Below are 25,459 nucleotides of genomic sequence, written 5' to 3'. Positions count from 1 at the left end.
GAGCCACCATCACCCGGCTAATTTTTTTTTTCCGAGACAGGGTTTCTCTGTGTAGCTTTGTGCCTTTCCTGGAACTCACTTTGTAGACCAGGCTGGCCTCGAACTCACAGAGATCTGCCTGCCACTGCCTCCTGAGTGCTGGGATTAAAGGTGTGTGCCACCACCGCCGGGCAATTTTTTAAAAATTTTTAATGATTTATTTTATATACATTAGTGTTTTGCTTGCATGTATATCTGTGTGAGGGTGTTGGACCCTGGAACTAGAGCTGCAGAGAGTTGTGAGCTGTTATGTGGGTGCTAGGAATTGAACCTGGGTCCTCTGGAAGAGTAGCCAGTGCTCTTAACCACTGAGTCATTTCTCCAGCCCCTAAATTTAATTCTTGAGACAGGATCTCATGTGGCCTATGCTGGCCTTGAGCCTGCTATGTAGCTGAGGATAACCAAGTTGTCTGAGACAAGCATGGCCTAAGGCAGCATAGTTCTAGATGCTCACAGCCTAATTACGGTGTGAGGATTTGCATTTATGCACTTACTCCCTTTGTCTTGACAGTAGGAATTAACATAAACCCCTTTCAGAGCAGGCTGGTATTTGAGAAACTGTTGGAATAAGACTGAGCTTTTGGCCACAGATTCCTGCTGAAATCTGAGAGTGGGAACTGACAGGGCTCTTGTATTTTAAAGGCATCACAAACAGAAAGTGCTAAGTCTGTGGTCATAATCTCTGTAGGTAGCCTGGATCCCAACCAAGCAGCTCGATTTCCTGTAGTTGTACTGAAAGTCCCCATGCAGTCTTCCGGCCCCAGCTCCTTGAGAAGAATGGCCTGTGTTTCAGCAGTTAGCAATTCTATCCTGAATACAGGGTTAACTGCTGGTACTTGAGGAAGGTTTTGGTTGTTTGAAAAAGTGGGCTAGTTGATTTATTTTGCTGAAATGGAGAATGTCAGGGATGAGGTTGCATGTTATTATCCACTATACCGTGGTTTGCACTAGGGCTAGCACGGATGTTCTGAATATATAGCCAGCAGGATTTGCTAACAAATTCAATATGCAAGATATAAAGAAACTACAGTCTAAGATGCCATCTTTGTACCCTGCAGCTACCCTTGTAAGGATGGGGAAGACTGTAGAAGTTTGGGATGAAGAGTTTGGCTTTGGGCAGTTTCAGTCTGAAATGTCTGTGGCAGAGATGGATTAGTGTGGAAGGTGTGAGAGCTCCAAGTGGGAGCTGTTAAGTCTGAGAATCCCAGGGCATTGAAATACTCCATAGGTTATAGATGGGCGAGACCTCAGAATTGAGCGGAGTTACAGCACCATACAGGAGTAAGGCATTCGTGTGCATGAACACACACTCTCTCTCATACACTGGTACAAATAGTCCCCCACCCCCCACACACAAAAAGAACAGGCCTAAGGGCCGAGGATACAGCTTAGTGATAGAGCACTTACATACAGAGCTCTGGGTTCAAACCCCCCGCACCACCTACCCCTCCTGCAAAGAGAATAAGCTTCCAAAAAAAAAAAAAAAATTGTGTAAGAAATGTTAAGCTTTGTTTTGAAATTAAACCCGAGACCATAGCAGTTTTAAACACTCATCTTTATTGATAAAATAGGCTCCTCTTCAGCACACACTCTCAGATGTAAGCTTAAAGTTGGGTTTTTTTGGTGGGGGAGGGGGCAGTGGAAAACTTGCTAGAAACAAAGCAAATGTCTTTCAGTACTCACAACCGTAAAATTATATTCAAGAAGACAAAGGATAAATAATTTTTTTATAAAAATAATTACTTCTCAAGTAACATTTTACAATAGAGCTGCTCAACGCATTGCCTCCAACCCATCTCAACTGTGCAGGCTTTCTTCTTTTTAAAATTCTGGCCTGGGATAAAACTACGTGGACGAATGTACCATTAAATTAAGGGGTACTCTCCAAAAACCAATAGAAAAATCTTAAAAATAAATTCACTTATGTATAAATTATTAAGGCCTCTGCATGAGAACTGCTCAACTGTTTGGAGCACTGGCCTTTCCCTAACAGCCCTGTGACCCCACTCACCTCAAACAAGACTGAAAATTTCTCAAGTGAAAAGTCCTTTGAATTTTGCCAATATATGAGATTACATGTAAAATTTTAATACAAAGTAATATTTACTTAAGTGATATACTTTAAAGTAGAACTTTCTATTTGTGCTAATTTTAATATGTACTTGACACACAAGTATAAATATATTTTTAACCACATTTCACAATCTTTTATCCTTTTATTCTGATCTCTATACAATAAGAACAATTTAGGTTTCAATTGGTGTTAAAGCACACTTCTGTATCTTGTAGTCTTCAAAAGCTTTACATGTTGTAAATATATCTTTTAAGTGCAAAGGAAAATGTCCATGGGTCTGCACTTTGTTCCCATTTTCTGAGTCACAGGTTGTAGGGAAAACCTCACAGGTTCTAAGAACAAAATGGAGCTTAGACTCAGACCCAGAACTTTGTTTTTGGAACTTGTATCTACTTTTTAAGTATTTGAAGGGTAATTCGTTAAATAAAAACAAAGGAATTCCAAATTTACTTGGAGACGACCATACCCATCTTGTTATATTAAATATGTTAACTGTCCACTAGTGAGCTGTCTCATATCCTTAAACATCAAGTACAGAGGAGGAAAACCAGTTTCATTGTTAACCAAGAACCAAAACATTCTTTCAGAGTAGTTTAACCTACTAAATGTGTCTATATACGGCTGTCTTTCTTAGAAAGTAATATTCCTTCTCTTTCCTTCCTGAGATGGTACTGCATACACTCAAGCAAGTCATGGATAACTGCTAGCTAAAAGTTATGGGAACTAGGTATAGTGTAAGTGTATGCCTTCAGTGTATGGGGTGAGCAACACATTCCTAGAGCCTTTGACAGAGACGGAACAATGAGAAGGTTGACAGATAACCACGAAGGCAGAAGCCTCGTGGTCCATAAGCTGTTCTGACTCAACAGGAAGGACAGACTTAGAACAAAGTCTCCCATTCAGAAAACCACAGCAAAACTTGCAATGTAAAGCTGGGATAATTTAGGATTTCCAAACGTTTATTGGGAGTACTCAGGGTGGCCCATGTATCATCCAGGAAGCCAACAGCACTTCTGAAACTGCAGTGCTCAGCAGCACCGTGAAGACTCACTATTCACTCCGCGGCTCAGCTTCTACTTTCTTTTATATTTTGCAATCTAGTTTATGACCACTGATTATACATTCTTCTGTTCTGTCTCTTTGCCAGTGTACTTGGACATACTATAGAGGAAAAAAGGCTGATTGAAGTTGGGGTTACGTTCACTCATCCACTCACTTCTGGGCCCATCCTAGTGACCACGCAGAAAGCCACTCAGCTCTTCCTCAGACTCAGGTCACTGTTAGTCACTAATGCAGATAAAGATGTACTCTCTGATGCATCATCCTTTCGCAGGTTCAGAAAGGACTCTCGAGTTATCTGAAGGATCTCTCGCAAGCCTTTGTTTTCTTGCTGTAAGGAGACAAGCAAAACTGATGATAGCTTTTACCCTATGCAAATGGGAGAGCACTACACGTGCAGAGACAGAAACCACTTTTTTGGCCACCTGTAAGATTCCTACGAGGTACCTCCAAGAGGAAAACATATTTTAAGACAGACATACGAAGGTGTGGCATGAGAGAGAAGCAGGCTCTGTGACCACATAAATGGATAGATGTACTATGTGCTACAGGCAGTTCACAACCTGCATCTAACAGATACAAAGCTGGGCGTGGTGACACCCACCTTTAATCTCAGCAGTTGGGAGGCAGAGGCAGGGGGATCTCTATGAGTTTGAGGCCATCCTAGTGTACATTGCAAGTTTTAGGTCAGCCAGGGCTATACAGTGAGACCCAGTCTCAAAAACAAAAACCAGATTTCAAATGCTGTTAAAGACATAGGGTAAGTATTCAACCTCCCCAGAGCTGCAAGTCTTAATGTGTGCAGATGGAATAGATAGAGGCAGTGATTAGCTTGTTCTGTGAACAGACTGGAGATGAATAACAACCATATAAACTGATGCTAGTTATAAATTTATATGAATAATACCCTGAGGTAGATTTCATCACTCAGCAGTAGTTACTATATGTTTCCCTCAGCAAAATGTGAGATCAGCAAAACTAACTGAAGTATTATTTTTCAAAAAGAAATGTAAATGATTATCTGGAATCGTAAGAAATTTTGTCATCTTATAACCTATTCTCTGCAGCTGTCTTTGGCCTCACTTGCTAGGTCTCAACAGTTTGGCCTAGGGTTGTTTCTCAACACAGTCCTGCCTATCTGCTTTTGTCTGTGACTGCTTTTCATTACCATGATAAATCTGAGCAAATGTGAACTGTTCAGTTTCCAAATCCAAAGTACTTGCTTTCTGGTCCTTTGCTGACCTACCCTTATTATACAAATGGGAGCATACTATATGCTCAGAGACAGAAATAGGTTTTATGGCCACCCACAAGGAATTTCCTGATCATGATTTCAAGCAAAACATTTTTTTTTTTGTTTTTTTCGAGACAGGGTTTCTCTGTGTAGCTTTGTGCCTTTTCCTGGAACTCACTTGGTAGCCCAGGCAGGCCTCGAACTCACAGAGATACGCCTGGCTCTGCCTCCCGAGTGCTGGGATTAAAGGCGTGCGCCACCACTGCCCAGCCAAGCAAAACATTTTAAATTTTATTTTTTGGGTTTATGTGTTCTGTGTGTGTGTGTGTGTGTGTGTGTGTGTGTGTGTGTGTATACACATGTGGAGGCAAAAAGAGGACACTAGGAGTCTTCCTCTCTGCAATCTACTTTATGTTTTGAGACAGGGTGTCTTAGGCAACCTGAAGCTTACTGTTCTGGCTGGCCATGTGCCTGACTTTTACATGGGTGCTGAGGATCCAGGGCCAGGTCCTCATGCTTCATGGTAACCTTTTACCCACTGGCCCGGCTCTCTAGCCCCATTGTTGTTTGACAGGGTCTCATGTAGTCCAGGCTAGCCTAGAACTCACTGGGGGCAGAGGGTGACCTTAAATTCCTGATCCTTCTACCTCTGCCTCCCAAATGCTAGAATTAAAGGAGCACCACACCTGGCATTATTTGTGCATTATAATAACATTTTTCTATATCAGTATGATCTTTAGCACAAAGAACTGAGTTTTAAAAATTATGAAATCAAGGAAATTCATACACACACACACACACACACACACACTATGAGAATAATACAGACTCAAAACTCAATTTTCTCTTTTCTTTTCAAGATAGGGTTTCTCTGTGTAGTCTTGGCTATCTGGGAACTTGCTCTGTAGACCAGGCTGGCCTCGAACTCACAGAGATCCACCTGCCTCTGCCTCCCAAGTGCTGGGATTAAAGGCATGCACCACCAGGCCTGTCTTAAAAATCAACTTTCTGAACTACTGATGTATTCATGTGTCACTGACGATCCCAGATTCTTGCATTACTACCCAATGGCCTATTTCACACTATCACCAGCATCCAGACTCAGAAATTATTACCACCAACTCAGAAAGTGTGTGTGTGTTAAGATTGGGACTGTTCTTTGCTTGAACGTTTGCAGGGATACTTTCCATCCGTATCTGAAGTTTAAAACTCACTTCAAGTTGAAATATTCGCTCCTGTTCCTTGCAACCCTGCTGTTCGTCGATTTCAATGGCCTTTCTCATCACTGCTGCCATCTCGGTGATCTGGTCCACATGTGCTTGCAACTCCTGGAAGAGAGGGTAGGCATGGACATGAGACAAAGATCTCGCCAGCTTAATCTGAATTCTCTTTTTTGATAGAACCACACTGCCACCTAACACAAGTGTGACATCCTTATGTTGCCTTGTAACATGAATCATGACAGAGCTGGGTGCACATCGGTGTTAAGAATAGAATTAAAGAGCCAGGAGGAGCTCTTTGAGTTTGAGACCAGCCTGGTCTACATAGCAAGTTCCAGGACAGCTGGGACTACACTGAGATTAAAAAAAAAGAATAGAATTAAGGATACACATCACAATATAACTCAACCCTATAGCAAAATATTTATTTCACAATGACCAAGGAGATTTTCTTTTTCACAGCTGCATGTACTATGGCTAAAGTGATGGGAAAGATAAAAACCTGCTGGCACAGGCAGTGTCTTTTCTTCCCTCAAGAAAGACTGCATGATTCAGTCTCCTCTATAGGAGTAATGCCTATATGCTGATCCCAAGTCAACCAAGACCCTTTCTAGACCATAACCCTCCTCGAGAACCGGAAGTGTATTGTTTACATCTGTCTATTATTTAGTGCTTGCTGGATAAGAATTATTGAGAAAAATTAACAAATTGCTATGGAGTATTAAAACACGAAGCTTTTTTTTTCCCTGACAAAAACAATTAATTTCTGCATGATATAGATACCCATATTATTCAGTTTTACAAATTCTTTCTATCTCATTCCTTGTTTTTTGCACTGCTATGACATGTCAGGCACTAAGCCAGACAAAAGAAGCACAATTCCTCTTGAGATACCTTCCCTGAACTTATGAGCTTTTGTTTAGCAAAGGAGGCAGACGATGGGGTTTAAAAATTGATAGAAGCCCTTGAATAATCATTCTCTCTCTCTTTTTGGAGGGGGGAGTTTGAGACAGGGTTTCCTGTGTAACTGTCCTGGAACTCACTCTGTAGACCAGGCTGGCCTTGAACTCACAGAGATCTGCCTGCCTCTGCCTCCCAAGTGCTGGGATTAAAGGCGTGCCACCACTGCCCAGCCCATTTTCTCAATAGTTTCTATTGATCAGTCTTCCTTGGGAATAGAATTTACTATATTAATACAAAAACTAAATTTGAAATTCAATGAAAAAAAAATCCCCAAATGAACATCAAGTCTTTCAGACAGCTGATCTGATCACGACCTTAAAGAACCCACATAACTATTAAACTGGAAGATGGAAATACAACAGAACTATCTTTGGTAATTATATTTAACATTTGTGTATGTGTTTCTGGGAGTTGAACCCAGGACCTTTAGACTAGGCAAGCACTCCGTCACTGAGCTCCACCCCTAACCCCGTTTAATAATCTTCAAGAAAAAGATGTAGGCCCTCCCAAGGTTTTGGTTCTGGGGATGGATTCCAGGGTTACACTCCTAAACTCGTCTTAATGGAGAATCTTTATAATGGAAGCACTTAGAAGATGCCATAAAGAACTATCTGCTCTGTCTTGTACAGTACAGTTAAAATGAAAACCAAGTATGTTAAAAATTAGTGATTCTGTCTCTCACTTGTATAAGTGACACTTTTAAGTATTTAATGGTGACATGTGGCTAAGTACCTTCCACATGATACACAGATGCCATCAATTCAGGAAGGTGTACTGGACAGCCCTGGATTAGCCTGTGGTAGCAAAGCTGTTACCAAGGCAAATGCTCACCAATCTCTGTAGCACCGCAAAGTCCTAAGACCCTGTTACAGAGGACTCACATACAGAGAACTGAAAAACTGAATACCAACGGCTTTCTCAATTTAGAACTGGTCAGTACTGTGGCACCAACATAGGAAGCCAGTAATTTCTTGCCTTTAAAATGGAAGAAGAAAAAAAGAGGCTGCTGATTTTTCAGTCTAGAGTCTGTTTTAAAAAGATCATAGGAAAAAACAAAAGGATGCTTAGCATGCATTATAGGCCCAGTGAATGACTCACTCACTCACTGTAAGGACCACACTGCTTTTAATGGGACACAAAGCAAGAACTGTGGCTCTAAAGCCCAAATGTCAGCACATCATCCTGAAACTGTCTTGATCTCTTTCCATTTCCAAGTCTGTCTTATTTATTATCCATAATAATTAATCATTATCAATAATATATTAGCAATAGACAAGTAATAATATTATTTCTACTCTGCAGCAATAGCCCAGATCTTCAACACTTCAACAAAAAAGAAAGCATCACTATGTATAGCTATAATGTCTATGCAAAAGGCATTCCTATTTGTGAACTCAAACCAAAGAACTACAAGTAATTAAAAATCTAAATTAAAAACTTTAAGTTTGATGGACCAGCCTTTTGTATTACCAGGCTAAAGTTATTATCAAGAAAAAATATTTTTCTTTTTTTAGACAGCGTCTCACTGCATACTAACCCTAACCCTACATAGCTCTAGCTAGCCTGGAACTCGCTACATAGACTAATCTGGCTTCAGACTCACAGAGATCTCCCTGCTTCTGCCTCCTGAGTAAGAAAACATTTAATGTCTAGCAAAGCAGTTTTATAACAACAAACTGCAGCGACGTCTAGTAAGAGCAAACAAAAGAAAAGACGGTAAACAGCTCTAAATCTCTGTCACATAATACACAGTGGCTTACATCCTGTGCATGACACATAGACCATTAAGGACAAACAGTTTTAGACTCAGCAGCATGGCCATGAAAAGCAAACCGTTCTTTGATTGATTTCATTTATTTGCTGATCTAATCTGGAAGAGCAATTCAAAATAAGACAACTTTTAAAATGGACCCCACTTCCGTCCACCCCCCAGAGTTGACTGTTTGATTTAGTGTACATTCTGATTTGCTTCCAAGTGCCGCCTCTCCAGTCCATGCTGAGGTGCTTCAAGGATGTGCCGAGATGCATCAAGGAAGAATCCTTCGCAGCTGTTACGATGTACCATGTCAATCTGTAGTACAGAGTCATTATAATGTTAATACGGAATTCATCCGTAATTTAAAAACTGAATGAGTGGTTAGTTCATGCGTGTTAGCCAACTGTTGGAATGTTTGTTTTTTTAAGATTTCCAAAAAGGCATCTGTTAAAAAAGTAATGTAAAAATAAGTACTTGGATGAAACTGAGTTATGTTTTCTAGTGATTTTTTTAAAATATGGACTCAAAAAGCTCTAGGTGAGTGCAAAATTCTGTATTACTATAGCCTCAAGCAGGACACATGCTCCAAAGTGCAGCTATACTCAACTGTGCTCCCCAAAACCTGTCGCAGAATTATTTGTATGTTTAGGCATACTAGACCACTTTGTTTATGAAAACTAATACTGCTCCTCCTCCTCTGGTGATGACTCATTTTCACCACACTCTACCTGTTACAGTTATGTTTGTTTCTCAGCCTCCCCTTACACTGCAAGCTCAACAGCAATGTGACCCATTCCTTCAATTATCTTGCTCTTGCCCATAACGACTAATCCAATGCAGGGTGTTAAATGTTTGATTTACTGAGCCAAAGTGTCTCCTTTTTGGGAAAAATCAAAATCACAAACATTAATATGTATTAGTTAGAATTAATAGCAAATAACTGAACGGTCATTTTATGGAAGGCAAGGATCAGCACTTAGATGAACTCAATCTACACAACAAATGTTAACGGAAGGTTCATGGCTATTTAAGAAGTGTAACTTTTTTAACTAACGGGACAGCATTGATGAATGGTACACCCAATGGGTTTGTTTGAGGGGGGTGTTGAACTCAGGGGTTCAGGCATGCTAAGCACATATTCTACCATGGAGCTATGCCTCTACCTCTTAATGTGCTTCAGAAAACATTTGCTCTGACACAGTCACTACAATATGGGATTAACAAGATCTTAGTCTACAAAATTTTTTGGTGGTATTTACTCTTCTTTTAAAACTTCAAAATTTTGGTTTTCAAATTGTAAAACAAGAAGGCCTTTTGGAATCTCAAGACTGCATTTCAATTCTTCTTTATACTTAGTTATATATTTACTTAATGTTTGGAGAGGGAGAGTAGAATCCCATCCCATGGGCATCCCATGTAGCCAGGCTAGCCTAGAACCCTGACCTTCCTGCCTATATCTCACAAGTACTGAGATTAAAGAGCTGTGTGGCACCATACTTGGCTTAGATATACATTGAAATATTCCCTAACAAATATTGACATTAACCATAGACTTTATATTCAAGACCAGTTAAATACCCAAAGTCTTCCATTTTGTTAGGGCATGAGTATTATAAATAGATAATATTAAACCCAATTTTAGTTCTTTATTCTCCTACTAATTGACACAAGAGGTAGCTATTACAGTCTCTAATATGTATATGTATGTCACCCAAAGAATATTACTAGTTATTAAATTCTGATGAATAATTTAAAAATACTATAGACATGAACTGGAAGAAATATTTTAAAGAATCCAAAATATGTGTCAATAATTGAGAAATACATGTATCTTATAACTATCTTTACTTCTTAAATAGTATTAGTTGTAAGTAGGTTACTTTACCATTGCCTGAAACAGGTAAGAACCAGTCATCCAATCTAGTTTAATATCTTTATTTCCACTGGCACTCCGAATTCAGTTTAACGTAAACAACAACTATTCCGGTGTCTTGACAGCAACCGCCCCCAAGTGACCCCAAGTAAATGACTACGAAAATACTGACCACTCCAGCTTTGGTTCTAAAAGGATGTCAACTACATGCAGTGTCCCCAACCCCACGGTTTTTCATGAAAATAAGTTGTCCCCACTCAGACTGAACTCTTCAGGAAAACAATCTACACTCAGCAGCTTGCAGACTTTGAAAGCATTTCAGTTCCTGTTTGTGTAACAGGTAGCAGTACACAAATTTACTGGAAAAAATAATACTTAAAAGTAGAGAATCTTAAAAAAATAATTTTAAACTGAACATACTTTTATTTTTAAAATAGTTTATTTCTGAATTCATACACACACACACACATACACACACACAACATTTTAAAATTACTAAGGACACCAATAGGGAGGCAGAGACAGGTGGATCTCTGTGAATTTGAGGCCAGCCTGGTCTACATAGTGAGTTCCTGGACAGCCAGAGCTACACAGTGAGACCCTGTTACTAGGGAGCAATGGGAGTTAGAAGAATAAGCCAAGGAGAAAATAATACACAACAAGAAATGGGCAGAGAGGATGACAACAACAGAAAACGCCAATTAAAAATGTGAGCTATTTCCGGGTGTGGTGGCACACACCTTTAGTCCCAGCACTCAGGAGGTGGAAGCAGAGACAGGAGGATCTCTATCAGTTTGAGACTGGCCTGATCTACAGAGTGAGTTTCAGGACAGCCAGGGCTACAGAGAGAAACCCTGTTGTGGAAACAAAGATGGGGAGGGAGGTATTGCACATCATTGAAAGAATCTGAACACAGGTTAAGTAATGGCCCCCAGTTTCCATTTCAAGTCAAATTCGTAGACTGGTTTACCTTTGAGTGTTGCTCTTTTAACTTCATTATTATACCCGGGTCATCTCTCTTGCTAGCCATTAGCAACCGGAACATTTGCTCTCGGTACTTGCTCATTATCAGTTCCAAGGCTGACTGGTGTTCTTCCAAGGATGTTCGAAGTTCTATCAAGAACAATGTGCTTTATTCAAGTAAGTCATGAATATATAAACTATGCTCTTCTATATAACATTTATCAAAACACTGACATACAGGATATCTTAAAAAGAAAACATGCAACAAAGAAGCCCTTCATTACTTTTTATTGAAATAAAAGTTTATGGTGTGGTCAGAGGACAACTTGCAATTGCCTTTCACCTTCTACCAGGGGTTCCAGGAATGAAATGCAGGCTGTCGGGCTTGGTGGCAAGTGCCCCTGACCCGCTGAGACATCTCTCATTAGCTTTTTAAAGTGTTCACTTAAAACTCATTTCTTAGAACTCATCTCAGAGCTACGAGGCTGGACTGGGGAGAGTTCCATCAAAGTCCAGCACTGAGATGAACCTGAGCACTTGTGCTGAACACTGAAGGAACGAGAATCCTCAACAAGGAGCATCAGGAAACTGATCTGCAACGGCAGAACAGATGGCCTGTGGAGGAGAGCTGTGGGAAGAGGACAGAAAAGAGACCAGGAACTGCCTGAAGGTCCTTGTACAAGGAAATAAAAACAAATGTTTAAGCAAGAGCACCATGATGATATTTATTCTGGGAAGTTCAGACTAATGCTTCTGTTGAAGGATGGAAGGAAAAGGCTAGAGTGAAAATCTCTAGTTAAGACAGTACGGCAGATTGTGAGCAGCCACGCTGGGACACAGAGGAGGGAATGGAGTTCCTTTACAGGAAACAAAAACAGTGCAAAGCAGATGTTGAGGAGAAGCAGCTAAGATGATGCCAAGCAGGGCAGACCTTCCCAGAGAGGGCTGGACAAAGCAGAAGTAAGTACCATCTAGGCAAAGAGACCAGAAAATGAGATTAAATACAAAAGAAAAGAAACTTCAGTTGACTATTTTCCCCTTTAAAAAGAGGATTCTATTTTATTTTATGTGTATGTGTGAATACCTGCATGTATGTCTCTGCACCACATATGTGCCTGGTGCCCCAGAAGAGAGTGTCAGATCCTCTGCAGATGGAATTTTGGGCAGCTGTGAGAGGCTTGATGTGGGTGCTGGGAATTGAACCTGGGTCCTCTGCAAGTACTCTTAACCACTGAGCCAACTCTCTAGCTCCTCTCTGACGTGTGAATATACTGATTAGTCCCATACCAGTACCACACTGGCAGACGAAAGTCCTCTTTCGTGACTATATATCTTACCTTTGTTCTCTTGCTGCAATTCTCTGATCTGTCTGTTTTCTTGCTGGATTCCCATAACTAGTGTGGACCTTGGCCTATGTCTTGCAACTTCATTAAGTTCTTGGATTTCTTCCTGATACTAATGAAAAGATTAAAGTACAACATTTGGGAAGTCAGTATTTGTAAATTTTTACCTGCTATATGAATATAAATGAGCAGACCCTCCAAGAGTTAAACAGAAGTATTACATGACCCAACATTCCTTCCTAAGGAAGAGAAAATGTCCACAGTGCCATTACTCATAATAGGAAAGAGAGAGAAGAGTTCAGTACCCACCCACTGAAAAGAGAAGAAACAGGACACGCTTTATCTCCTTGCAGTATTACTAGGCAATGTATAGGAAAAATAAAAATAAAAAATAAAAAAATAAAACCTGACACATACTACAACCCAGATGAATTTTAAAACGTGATAAAAGGCCAATCACAAAAACCACGTATCTCATGTCCTACTCACACACAGTATCTAGAGCAGGCAAATCCACTGGGAGAGAAGTTCGGGGGTCCAAGGTTGAGAGGGTGGGAAGCTAGAAAGAGACTGACGAGTGTATAGTTTGCTTAACATGAGCAAGGCCCGGGTTTCATCCCCAGCACTGCTGATGGTGGGGGAGGGAGGGGTTGAGATGAAGTCTATTTTGTAGCTCTGGCTGTCCTGGAACTCACTCTGTAGACTAAGCTGGCTTTGAACTCATGAAGATATACACCTGCCTCTGCCTCCCAGGTGCCGGGATTAAAGGTGTGTACTACAACACCTGGCTGGATTTTGATTTTTTTAAAAAGTAGGAATTTAACTTTAGAATTATTCATTTTTCTTGAGGCATTCTTACTGGATAGCTATCAATGATTTCATCATAAATTTCCTGGCTTTTTTGTTTGTTTGTTTTGTTTTTTCAAGACAGGGTTTCTTTGTGTAGTTTTGGTGCCAGTCCTGGATCTCACTCTGTAGACCAGGCTGGTCTCGAACTCAGAGATCCGCTTGGCTCTGCCTCCCAAGTGCTGGGATTAAAGGCGAGCACCACCACCACCGCCTGGCTCACATTCCTGGTTCTTAACTTCAGGTGTCAAACTCCTTTGGTAAAACAAATCACTACTGGGTCTACATTTAATTGCGGCCATCAGGCTGGGTGGTCAAAGAGCAGGTGGCTTTAGGGAGGCACAGCTGCTAACGTGAACTTGCTCCATCCACTACTTCTAGTGACTTCCAAAAAGCCCCAGTTCAGGGCTGCTTTCTTTGTTTTTCGAGACAGGGTTTCTCTGTGTAGTCCAGGCTGGCCTTGAACTCAGAGACCTGTGTCTGCCTTCCTAGTGCTGGAACTAAAGGTGTATGCCACCACTGCCCGGCTAGGGCTGCTTTCTTAAAAGTTGGAAATCTTTATGGGGGGATGGCTTACACAGTAGGTGAACTTAATCATCTACTGGAAGGTTCTTCCATATGCTATTAGCAAGAAGCAAAACCTACTTAATTCCTACTGTAAATGACAGATTTAAAACATGCTAGCAAAAATGAACTTGAAATAACTGCATAGGATAAAAATCAGCTATTTCCTTATATCATTTTAAAAAACTATTTGCTTGTTAAATAATACTCAAGCACTTTTATAAAAAGTATAAACATCTTGACATTATATAATACAGCAAAATATCTAATGTGTGCCAATATTAGTGAAATGTGTTATCTGGTCTTTATCAAATGCATTTAGATTTAACAATTTCACTTATTTTTAATTCAAATGTGCATTTCTGTCAGAAGAGGGTTGAAATTTATAGATTTGAAAATAAAACCTATGTACATGTCACCAAAACATTTTAATATACCCTATCCAAAGTGAATCAAACATACAAGGGAGGCTACCTGAAAACTTTAGTTAGAAATGATTGCATTAGGTAGTAGTTCACTGTGGCATCTCAAGGAGAATGGCTCCCACTGGCTCACAGATTTGAACACTTGGTCACCAGGGAGTGACATTATTTGAAAGGATTAGGTGTGGCTTTACTAGAGGAAGTGTGTCACTGGGGATGGGCTTTGAGATTTCAAAAAGCCCATTTCCAACCGGGAGCCTCTTTCTTCCTGTTGCCTGAGGATGCTGATGTAGAACTCAGTTACTTCTGCAGCACCATGTCTGCCTGCATGCAGCCATGCTTCCTCCCATGATGATAATGGACGAAACTTTTGAAAACTGTAAGTCAGCCCAATTAAATGCTTTCTTTTGTAAGGGTTCCTGTGGTCAAGGTGTCTTTTCACAGCAATAGAACAATGACTAAGACATTTATGATTTAAGTGTTACTCAAGTATCAATGAAGCTTTGTTAAGTGAGTCAGCAAGGAAAGTCAAACCTGCTTCATCGCTTCCACTCGCTTGCTGAGGGCCGTGGTCTGCTCGATGAGAGACTCTGCTGCATCGTCATGGTCTCGCAACCTTTCGACAAGGGCTTTGGCATCCGCAAGTGCCTTCTCAATTGTGCAGCTCATTTCTAAAGGAATACCAATAATAAACTAAAATCAGGACTCAAGTCAACGTATCACCGAACCTTACTTTCACTGCATTACAGATATGCTTCTTAAGCTTCACTTTCTAAAACTGTGCATTATTTAGTATTCTGTTGGGATACTATGAACTTAAATGAAAATCTAAGAACTCTCCCTACGCCCCTACACACACACACACACACACACACACACACACACACACACACACACACACACATGCACACACACTCAAAACTGAACAGCCAGGCTGGCTTTTGTGTGCTTTGCTATGTCAAAATCTCAACCTCCTCCTGGATGAGCTACTGAATCTTATTTAAAGTGACATAATCTCAATTCCTGCATTTTTCTTATGGGCGGAAAAAGTTTCAACAGAGAATACCATTAGCCACTACAGGCAACTTTCAGTGTGTTTTAAAGAGACACTAAAGGGGATGTTGAGATGGTTGAACATGGAACAGAAGCAGCAGGTGTTCAGCTGCATTCTGAAGGAGTCACCAAGGGCAACACTTAATAGCAGCAAGAGAGAGAGGAGCCTTGAAGAGGCCAGGCCCGGGCTGTAGTGTAGCAGCAGCGACACAAAGGCTGGCCATCTGCTGCACAGGGCCACGGTCCAGAGGGCAAACCTCCCCTCTGCAAGGTGGGGGTGAACAAGAGTTCCAGCAATCTACTGAGTGTGGATTCCAGCAGCAATCACAGCTGCTGAGAAGCATAACCTGGAAACCACACAGTGGTCTCACAGTGGAGGCTGATTGACAGGCTAATCTCCAAAGCAAAACAGAAATTTGAAAAAACAAGGGGTCCCTACCTATAACAGATTCCAAAAAAAGAGAAATGTAAGAAATGCTGGATATAGAATTCAGCAAAGCTGGGTTGAACTCTGTGAGTTCAAGGCCAGCCTGGTCTACATAGTGAGTTATAGGACAGCTAGACTACATAGTGAGACCCTGTCTCAAATAAATAATACGTAAGGAAACAAAGAATTTAGGAGAATAGTTTTTAAAAAGCTCGGTTTGGTACTGAAGAGATGGTTTAATAGTTAACAGTGTTTGCTACTCCTGCAGAGGACTGTAGTTTAGTTCCCAGCACCCATGGGCGGGAGGTGGGGGGGGGGGGGCAGTTCACAACCATCTTTAACTCCAGCTCCAGGGATCCAGCACTCTCTGGCCTCTGCAGACACTCCAATGTATGTGTGCATACCCACACAGACAAACACACATAAACCCTGAAAAAAAAAAAAAAACTAAACAGAAATCTTAGGATCTAAGAAGAATTCAATAAAACAATTAAGATAAATTTTGTTGTTGGTTGCTTTTGCTCTTTTACTCTTACTCTTTTGGCTCTTTGTTCTTTGGACTTTTGAGGGCCCACTACCCAGCTCCCAAATAAATCACACATGGAGGCTTATTCTTATTCTTAATTATAAATACACGGCCTTGGCTTGGCTTATTTCTTGCCAGCTTTTCTTAACTTTAAAATATGCCACCTACCTTTTGCCTGTCTGCTTTTTCCTTTTCTCCGTATATCTTACTTTCACTCTTACTCCATGGTGGCTGGCTGGCTGGGTGTCTTATCCCTAGCATCCTCCTCTCTCTGTTTTCTTGCTCCTTCTTCTCCCAGATTTCTCCTTCTATATATTCTCTCTGCCTGCCAGCCCCGCCTATCCTTTCTCCTGCCTCTTATTGGCTGTTCAGCTCTTTCACAGACCATCAGGTGTTTTAGACAGGCAAAGTAACACAGCTTCACGGAGTTAAACAAATGCAACATAAAAGAATGCAACACATCTTTCCATCATTAAGACAAATGTTCCACAGCATAAACAAATGTAACACATCTTAAAATAATATTTCACAACAGAACTTATAAAGCACATAAAATGTTTGTATTAGAATCTAAGATCTCTAAAATCAATTATCCAAGTCCCAACCTTGAGAAAGTGGGAAAAGAGCAGAATAAATCCCAAGTAAATAGAAAGTAAAACCCAGTAAAGCCAAAGGCCAGTTCTTTAAAGCAAAGAGGGTGGTGTGAGTGTGTAATGGTGGGGGGGGGGGTGCAGAGAGAAATCCCAAGAGAGACTGAGTAACCAACTCAAGAACAAATGAAGAGCCAGCAGTGGTGGGCCATAATTTGGTAACCCCAGTACCCAAGAGTCTGCGGCAGGGGCATCAAGAGAAGGAGTCCAATCTGGGTTACACAGTCTGTCTCAACTCCCAGTCCCTTAAAGAACAAGAGAAATCACTGTAGAACCATAATTCACTCTAAACACATGTGAAAAGAATAATACATCTGATATACATGAATTAGATAATTAAGACTAAACAGATTTGTGGTGGTTTGAAAGAAAATGGCCTCCAAAGAGAGTGGCACTACTAGGAGGTGTGGCCTTACTGGAGAAAGTGTGTCACTGTGGGGGTGGGCTTTGAAGTCTCTTGCTCAAGCTTCTCTCAGTGTGACAGTCAGTTGACTTCCTGTTGCCTCTAAGTCAAGATGTCAAAATGTAAGGACTGTCAACTCCAGCACATCTGCCTGCATGCTGTCATGCTCCCTGCCATGATGATAATGGACTGCATTCTCTGAAACTGTAAGTGAGCCACCTCAATTAAATGTTTCCTTTATAAGAGCTGCCCTGGTGGTATCTCTTTACAGCAATTAAAAACCCTAACCAGGCCGGGCGGTGGTGGCGCACGCCTTTAATCCCAGCACTCGGGAGGCAGAGCCAGGCGGATCTCTGTGAGTTCGAGGCCAGCCTGGACTACCAAGTGAGTTCCAGGAAAGGCGCAAAGCTACACAGAGAAACCCTGTCTCGAAAAACAAAAAAACAAAAAAACAAAAAAAACAAACAAACAAAAAAAACCCCTAACCAGGACAAGATTAATTCCTCAAAACCCACAAATGACAAAAAGTCATACAAGAAGAAATAAATAATTGGTAATACACCTATTAACTATTATAGTCACTGGAGTTACATAACCAAATTCCTATAGCTATTTTCTAATAAGTTTAAGTAGTAAAGAAATTGGAGTTAAAAAATATCCTGCAAAAGAGGCTCCACATCCAGAGAGCTTCAGGGGCAAGTCCCAAAATACACCAAGGGCTGGACATGGCTCAGCAGTCCACTGCACTGCTGCTCTTGTGAGTGAGTACCCATGAGTGGTTCACAACCATTCTTAACTCTAGTTCCAGGGGATCTGACTGAGACCCTCGTATGAACTCCATGGGCACTAGGCACGCACCTGGAGCACATACATACATACATGCAGGCAAAAGGTTCATACATATAAAATAAATACATCTAAAAATTTATTAAAAAACAAAACATCAAAAGAAATAAAATCAATGTCTTGTTCAAGGGTCAGGCAGGTCAATATAGGCACTATCTCAGAAAACAAAACAAAACAAACAGTACTATACAATTTCTTTAAGGAAACTGGAACACTTATATGATGGAGAATGGTGGCACACACCTTTAATCTCAGCACTCCAGAAGCAGAGGCAGAAGGATCTCTATGAGCTTCAGGGCAGCCTGATCTACAAGGAAAGACCGTATCTCAAATAAATAAATAAACAAACAAATAATAAAAATAAAAGGAAAGGAAAGAAAAAAAAACTTTCAGATTCATAAAGCAATTCATCATTTAAAAGATCGCAACATTATTCTGACACCAAAACCATACAAAAAGACTATGAGAAAAACAAAATAAACCACAGAATAAAATTTCTCATGAATATAGTATAAAGACTAAATACTTTCCCCACTAAAATTATAACAAGGTAAGGATGTTCCAAATACCGATCTTGTTGAGTTTACTAGGGCAATAGGGGGAAATAGGAGTTTACTAGGGGGAAAATATCAACTGGGGTGCATACAAGAAAACTGCTCTGATTTGTAGTCCATGCTGCTACACTGAAAATCCCAAAGAATAAAAACAATGTCTCTCAATGTGTTTAAAAAGAGACAGGAGTCAAGTGAGGTACACAGAGAACACAAACTTGAGGGGGGAGGGAGGTGGAGAAGACCTGAGAGGAATTGGGGGATGAATATAATCAAAATACAGTCTATGAAATTTTCAAAGACTAAAAATGTAAAACATAAAATTCCTACAATCTATGATTTTAGCATGTCCATAGGATACAAGAACCAACTGTTCTTCTAAAAGCTAGCAATGACAATTTGGAAACAATTAAGTATACAAAAATTAGGTAATGTATATTAAATGAATTAATTCCTGAAAACCCACCAATGACAAAATGTTCACAAGAAGAAATGAGAGTATAATAATGTTCCTAGAACCATTTAAAAAGCTACATTCAGCCGGGCGGTGGTGGCGCATGCCTTTAATCCCAGCACTCGGGAGGCAGAGCCAGGCGGATCTCTGTGAGTTCGAGGCCAGCCTGGGCTACCAAGTGAGTCCCAGGAAAGGCGCAAAGCTACACAGAGAAACCCTGTCTCGAAAAACCAAAAAAAAAAAAAAAAAAAAAGCTACATTCATAATTATATATACATTATAATTGATATAATATATAAATGAAATTCTTAGGCATACCCAAAATATATACAGGCTCTATATGCTGGCAACTACAAAATGCTAGCAGAAAACGAAGTGGGATCTAAATATGTGGAGAAAATACTGTGCTCAAGGATTTAAAGACTCAATAGGTTTTCAGCTATCAGTCTAATGCAGCTAGAAACTGACAAGCTGATTTTATAATTCCTATAAAAAGCAAGGAAACCCAAATCACCAAAACCATCTTGCAGTGATATCAAAGTGTATGATTTAAGACTCACTTTGCATAAAGCATAGCAACAAGACTGCTCTGATATTCTGAGACAGAACAGAGACCCAGAAATAGGCCCACAGAAGGGTGACCCATTTATTTCTGAAAATGTGCAAAGGGAGCTGGGTGTGATGCTCACACTCCTGTAATTCAAGCATTGAGAAGGCTGAGGCAGGAAGATCACTATTGGGGAATATTATTTTAAGGTGTGTTACTTTTGTTTATGTTGAATTTGTTTAACTCTGTGAAGCTGTGTTACTGTGCCTGTGGAAAACACCTGATGGTCTAATAAAGAACTGAATGGCCAATAGAGAGGCAGGAGAAAGGATAGCTGGAGCTGGCAGGCACAGAGATTACACAGAGGGAGAAATCTGAGAGGAGAAAAGAAGTAGCCAGAGAAGGAGGACATGGGGCCAGCTACCCATGGAGTAATAGTGAAAGTAAGATTACAGAAGTAAGAAAGGTAAAGGCCCAGAGGCAAAAGATAGACAGGATAACTTAAAGTTAGAAAAGCTAGCAAGAAACAAGCCAAACTAAGGCCGGGCATTTATAATTAAGACTAAGCCTCCATGTGTAATTAATTTGGGACCTGGGTGGCAGCCCCCCACCCCCCAAAAAAGAGAAAAACCAACAACATATCACTGCAAGCTTGGGGCTAGCATGAACTACTACATAGTGAGTTCAAGGCCAGCTTGGGCTACACAAAGTCAAAAGACGAAAGAGCAAGGTTCGAAGGCAAGTCAAAGACTATTATGTGCTAGAAAGATGCTCAGTGGTCAACAGTGCTGGCCGCTCAGCTATGAGGATGATAGTTTAGACACCAAGACCCTTGTCAGGCAGCTCACAAGTGTCACTAACCCAAGTTTCAATCCGAAGCCCTCTTCTGATTGTCAAGGGCACCCGCACATGTGTGTACACACATACCCACTTTTTTTTTTTTTTTTAAAGGTAGGTTAGTATTTCTTCAACAAATGGCATTGAAAGAACTAGACACCTATATGCCGGAAAGTAATCACAGCACAATTCTTATTTGGTTTATATAAAACTTTATGGTTTATAGAAAGCTTTTCTCAAAATGGAGCACAAATTTTAGTATAAAATGAAAAATGGTAATATTATAGGGGGAAAAATGGGCAAAGAAAAATTTCTGTAATCTGGAGATAGTCAAAGTTTTTTAGGCGTGATACTGAAAGCATGAATCATAAAAACCACTAAAACCACTGATAAACCAGGTTTCATCCAGATGATAAACTGACTCCCAGACAGCTAAGCCAGTCTGGAGAAGACAAAGTAGGCCTGGAGTAAGCATGTCCAGGTTATACATCTGATGAAGCACTCATCTAGAAAAAAATGTCAGCGTAGCAAGAATAAGTCTAATTTTAAAAATGGCCAAAAGACTTTAATACTACCCTAAAATATATACGGATGGGGGAGGGGGGCACATGGAAGGATGTTTACTACCCTTAAATTTCTGACGTCCGTCATACCCTACTCAAACTGCTAGGTAATACGACTTGACTAGGCTCTCTCCTGCCACCATCTGGGCTGAGGGATCAAACTCAGGTTGTCAACGTTGGTGGTAAGCTCAATAATTTTAATTAATTGAAAATGGTAGCTTTCTGGACCTGAAGAATACCATCTTATTTTGTTGAAATGTTACTCCTTTTTTTCCACTAAGAAAATAGACTCAAGGATTCCAAATGCAGGAGCTGAGCCAGGTAGGGCCTGGACTGGACCTCCACAGCCAAGCTGGTCCTGAGGCCCTACTTGCTTCTTCCTATGCAAAAACTGTCTCAACAGCCTGAGGTGGAAAGAACAAATTCCCTGACTCCACAAAGTGGAACTTATAAAAGATTTAAATTTTTTCATTTCAAGTCAGCCAAGGGAGATGTATATGAAGAATAATTTAAAAAACAACAAAATTTTATTTTTTTCAAATAACTACAAAAATCTAGCAATCGTTTTAAGTATACATTAAAATTAAGCAATGAACATGGTGGGTTTTTAAAAAAAGAACTACTTTAAAAATGTTCTCTAGGCTGCACAAAGACTAACAAAGTAAATTACATTTTTACATCTTAGAAGTATAAAAATCCATTTACCCAGAAAGAATCATAAACAGATAACTCAATGCCTAATTTTATTAACATTTCAGAAAAACAGTGACGCTGCTTCTGAAAACCTGTGTACTCATTTCCTGTTTGCAAAACCTCAAAAAAGCTTAAAATATTTTATAATATGAATTTGCTTTGCCATTTTGTTTGAAAGATGCTTTCTCTCCCTTTTTAGCTAGTAAGTAATGTGAGAGAGATGGTGTTTTCCACATTCTGTTACAAATTAAAAAAAACAGATTCCAATTTAAAAAAGGAATATTTTCAAATTTATCTGCCTATTTTTTCAGTGCTTGTCTTAACTACTCATAATATATTTAAATTATTTTATGCAGGTGGGCTCAAATTCCAGGGGTATGCTTTTAAGAAACAAGTTTCTTTCTTCTTTTGCTTCCTGCTTTAGCCACATTTTCACCCACTCCACCACTGAGACATTTGCAGGCCGATTCTGACAGATGGCTTAGCGCATGCTGCTGACTCAGGAGAAACCACCTCCCACCCACAACAGCAATTGCCAGCTGTTTACTTTTAGCTCTTAGTTAAGAAAAATATAAAGAAATTCAAGTAACTCTTGCTTCTTTTATAAACCAATTTACACATTATTCAATTGCTGGAGATACACAAACAAGGTGTGATAAATGACAGATGTGTTTTTAAATGTCAAAAATTTAGTTTGAAATTTGTTATTGCTCAGGCAGGTACCTCTAATGTTAGTAGTTAGATAGATAATATTGTATTAACTGGCACATGGAAATAACAAAATAAAAATGTGTTTCTAGTCTTTCAGAGAAATATTTTTAAGAGATCAAGAACGTATATAGATAGCCAGGTGTGGTGGCACACACCTTTATCCCAGCACTCAGGAGGCAGAGGCAGGAGGTTATCAGTGAGTTCAAGGCCAGTGTGGTCTACAGAGTGAGTTCTAGGGCAGTCAGGGCTATGTAGAGAGACTCAATCTCAAAAAAACAAGAAGACAAATGTACATAAACTGTAGTCAGATTTTTCTTTGGGCCACCAACTCACAAATAACACGGAGACTTATTAATGAAAGCTTGGCCTTAGCTTAGGCTTGTTTCTAACTAGCTTTTATAACTTAAATTAACCCATTTATATTCATCCAAGTCTGTCACGTACTGCCCATCTTGCTTCCTCTGTGTCTCCAGTCTCCCTAGATTCCTCCTCCTCTTCCTTTCTCTCCCAGGAAATCCTGCTTATGCCTCCTTCCTAACTATGGCTGTTCAGCTTTTATTACACCTATCACAACAATACACCTTCACACAGTGTTCAAATATCCCATAACAATAAATGACACATAAAAATGAGCATCTTGTGCGGACATATGCACTATTTGGATGCACAGATAATTTCTTCTCCATGGACATGAATGTACTTGGAGCTTTATGAAGAAAATCTAAAAGGAACACAAAATTTGAGAGAAAGAACAAATCAAAACCAATTTACATGCTCTCTAGAATTGTGGCTAGGCTGTGTGTGTGTGTGTGTGTGTGTGTGTGTGTGTGTGTGTGTGTGTTCAAATTAACAATCCAAAGAAGAACTAACCTAACCTAAACCAGTTATTTCTAACATATGGATCTTTGCACGAATGCATATATGCTGAACACTATCAAAAGCATTTGTGTCATATAAAATCCTACTTGTCAAATATAAAGATACTAGCATAATCACTTGAAGGCATGATGTGTGTGTGCATGCACATACATTTGCTATTATATACAATCTCCCATCCACTAATAGCAAAAGTACAATTATATATATGTTAGGAATACAGGGCTGCTCATATTCAAAACAGGTTAAGGGCATTGACCCTAAAATAAAAAAGTTCCTGTGGGTTCTAATGTAGTGATTTTTAAGGGACTGAGAATTTTTACGAAAGATTCTTTAGAATGATTGCATTATAAATATGTATATATGTAAGTATAAATAATGCTTGCTACGTGCCAACACTGAACTAGCTTTTGTTTTAAAGATGAGTAAGACATGATCCCAGACTCATGTTCAAGCTGGCAGGAGAGACAAATAATTGAACAAATACATCCTAATAAATACTGCAGAACTATCAAGAGCTCTGGGAGCTCACTGTATTATCAATGCCACCCAAGGGAGTCTAAAGAGAATGATCTATGAACTGGGTTTTGATAGATGGTGAAACAGCAGGAAAAGCAAGCATCCTAATAGACTATACGGTCGTACAAAAGGCACAGTGGTGGAAATGTGAGGCACGTCTGAGGAAACACCCAACAGCCTGGCATGGGTGGATGGTAAAGAATTAGGGGCAGAAACAAGGTGACACTAAAAAGGTAAAATATGATTTGAGATAGTACGGTTAAAGGCCCTGACGAATCAATAAGCTTAAATTAGAACTTGAAAAAGTTTCAAGAGAGATAATGCATTTCACAGTAAGTGTGGAAGGCGGAGGCAGGGACACCCGTTTGGAGTGGAGGAAGGGTAACCGTTACCATAAAAGAAGAAATAACCTGGTGTGGTGTGAGTGGAACACAGAACCTCAGACAATTCTGAGGTCCGTGGTCTGGAAAGGAGCGTGGACACTGCCAACCAGGGTCGGAATACAGAAGAAAAGCGGGGGAAAAAAGAGAGAGTCCTCGCTCTTGTCAATTAGTAGCTGACCATGGAAGTAGCAATATAAAAACATGCGTCTTTCAAAGAAAATCTCGGAATGGGATAAAGAAAGGTCTGCGGATCATACATACAAACAAGCATCCTGTCCACACGCCATCACCTGAAAGCAGAGAACTGCACTGTTCTTGAAAAATGGTGGGGTGCACTCACTCGGAGCTTATGGACACCTTTCTGAAGAAAACCAGTTCTTCAACTTGGAACAGAATTTGCAAGGGCACTGCAGGATTAAAACAATTCCGGCCGCTCCCGTAGGGCTGTGGCTGAGTCCGAGTCGCTAACACGGTCCAGTGTGCAGGGGTAAACTCAAGTGACAAGTCCCTCCCGCCACCGCCCACGGAGCTCCCGAGTGGCCGGGTCAGGAAGAAAACAAACCCGGAAGGGGTGCCCTGCGGTGAGGGAGGGCTTGGGGTGTTCGTGGAACTTCCGTACCTCGGTTCCCGACAGGAGCTCAGCGGGAGCACGGAGAGAGGGAGCCGGGCTCGGGGACTCGCCCACGCGTGTTATTCCACTCCCTCGGCTTCAGCCCCTCTCAGCCGTCAGCGGCGACAAGGACCCGCGAGACCCCGGCGTCCAGGGGCAGTCTCCGCGCCCTCGCTGCGCCTGCTCAGCGAGAAGACGCACAGCGCTGCACAGACAGCGGCGGCTCGCACGGGCAGCCCGCGCGCCTCGGCCCCATTCCGGGCCGGTCCAGAGCCTCCGCGACCGGCAGCCGCGGAGCGACAAGCCTCGCGAGACTTCCGCGGACCACCGTAGTTCTCTTGCCTCCCCCCGCCACCCCCGGCTAGCGGCTCGCCGCTGATTGGCAGAAGGGGCGGGGCGGGGCGGGGGCAGGCCCCTCCTCGCCCCGCCCTCCTGTCCTGCTCTCAAGCTTTTG

General features: G+C 40.8%; 1 protein-coding gene across 4 annotated transcripts; it reads right to left on the bottom strand.

Annotated features, from left to right (window-relative positions):
- Positions 1 to 1,576: 1,576 nt before the first annotated feature.
- Positions 1,577 to 25,283, bottom strand: Fgfr1op2 (FGFR1 oncogene partner 2). Of its 4 annotated transcripts, none has more exons than XM_052720708.1 (7): positions 25,015 to 25,283; positions 14,891 to 15,027; positions 12,519 to 12,636; positions 11,189 to 11,331; positions 8,547 to 8,660; positions 5,621 to 5,734; positions 1,577 to 3,503 (listed from the first exon to the last, which is right to left on the bottom strand). In XM_052720708.1, exons 2-7 carry the CDS (start codon positions 15,023 to 15,025, stop codon positions 3,366 to 3,368), a joined length of 762 nt encoding a protein of 253 aa, XP_052576668.1. In that variant the 5' UTR covers positions 15,026 to 15,027; positions 25,015 to 25,283; the 3' UTR covers positions 1,577 to 3,365. The 4 variants fall into 4 exon arrangements, with proteins under 4 accessions (XP_052576668.1, XP_052576669.1, XP_052576670.1 ...); XM_052720709.1 differs by lacking the exon at positions 25,015 to 25,283 and adding an exon at positions 24,736 to 24,978; XM_052720710.1 differs by lacking the exon at positions 8,547 to 8,660 and having other exon boundaries at positions 25,015 to 25,274.
- Between the last annotated feature and the right edge of the window lie 176 nt (positions 25,284 to 25,459).

Source organism: Peromyscus californicus, unplaced genomic scaffold (genome assembly GCF_007827085.1).
Source record: "Peromyscus californicus insignis strain IS unplaced genomic scaffold, ASM782708v3 Scaffold_6__1_contigs__length_162567912, whole genome shotgun sequence".
In the NCBI taxonomy this organism is placed as follows: Eukaryota; Metazoa; Chordata; class Mammalia; order Rodentia; family Cricetidae; genus Peromyscus; species Peromyscus californicus.
Note: the sequence above shows the minus strand (reverse complement) of the source record. Positions and strands in the feature narration are given on the sequence as shown.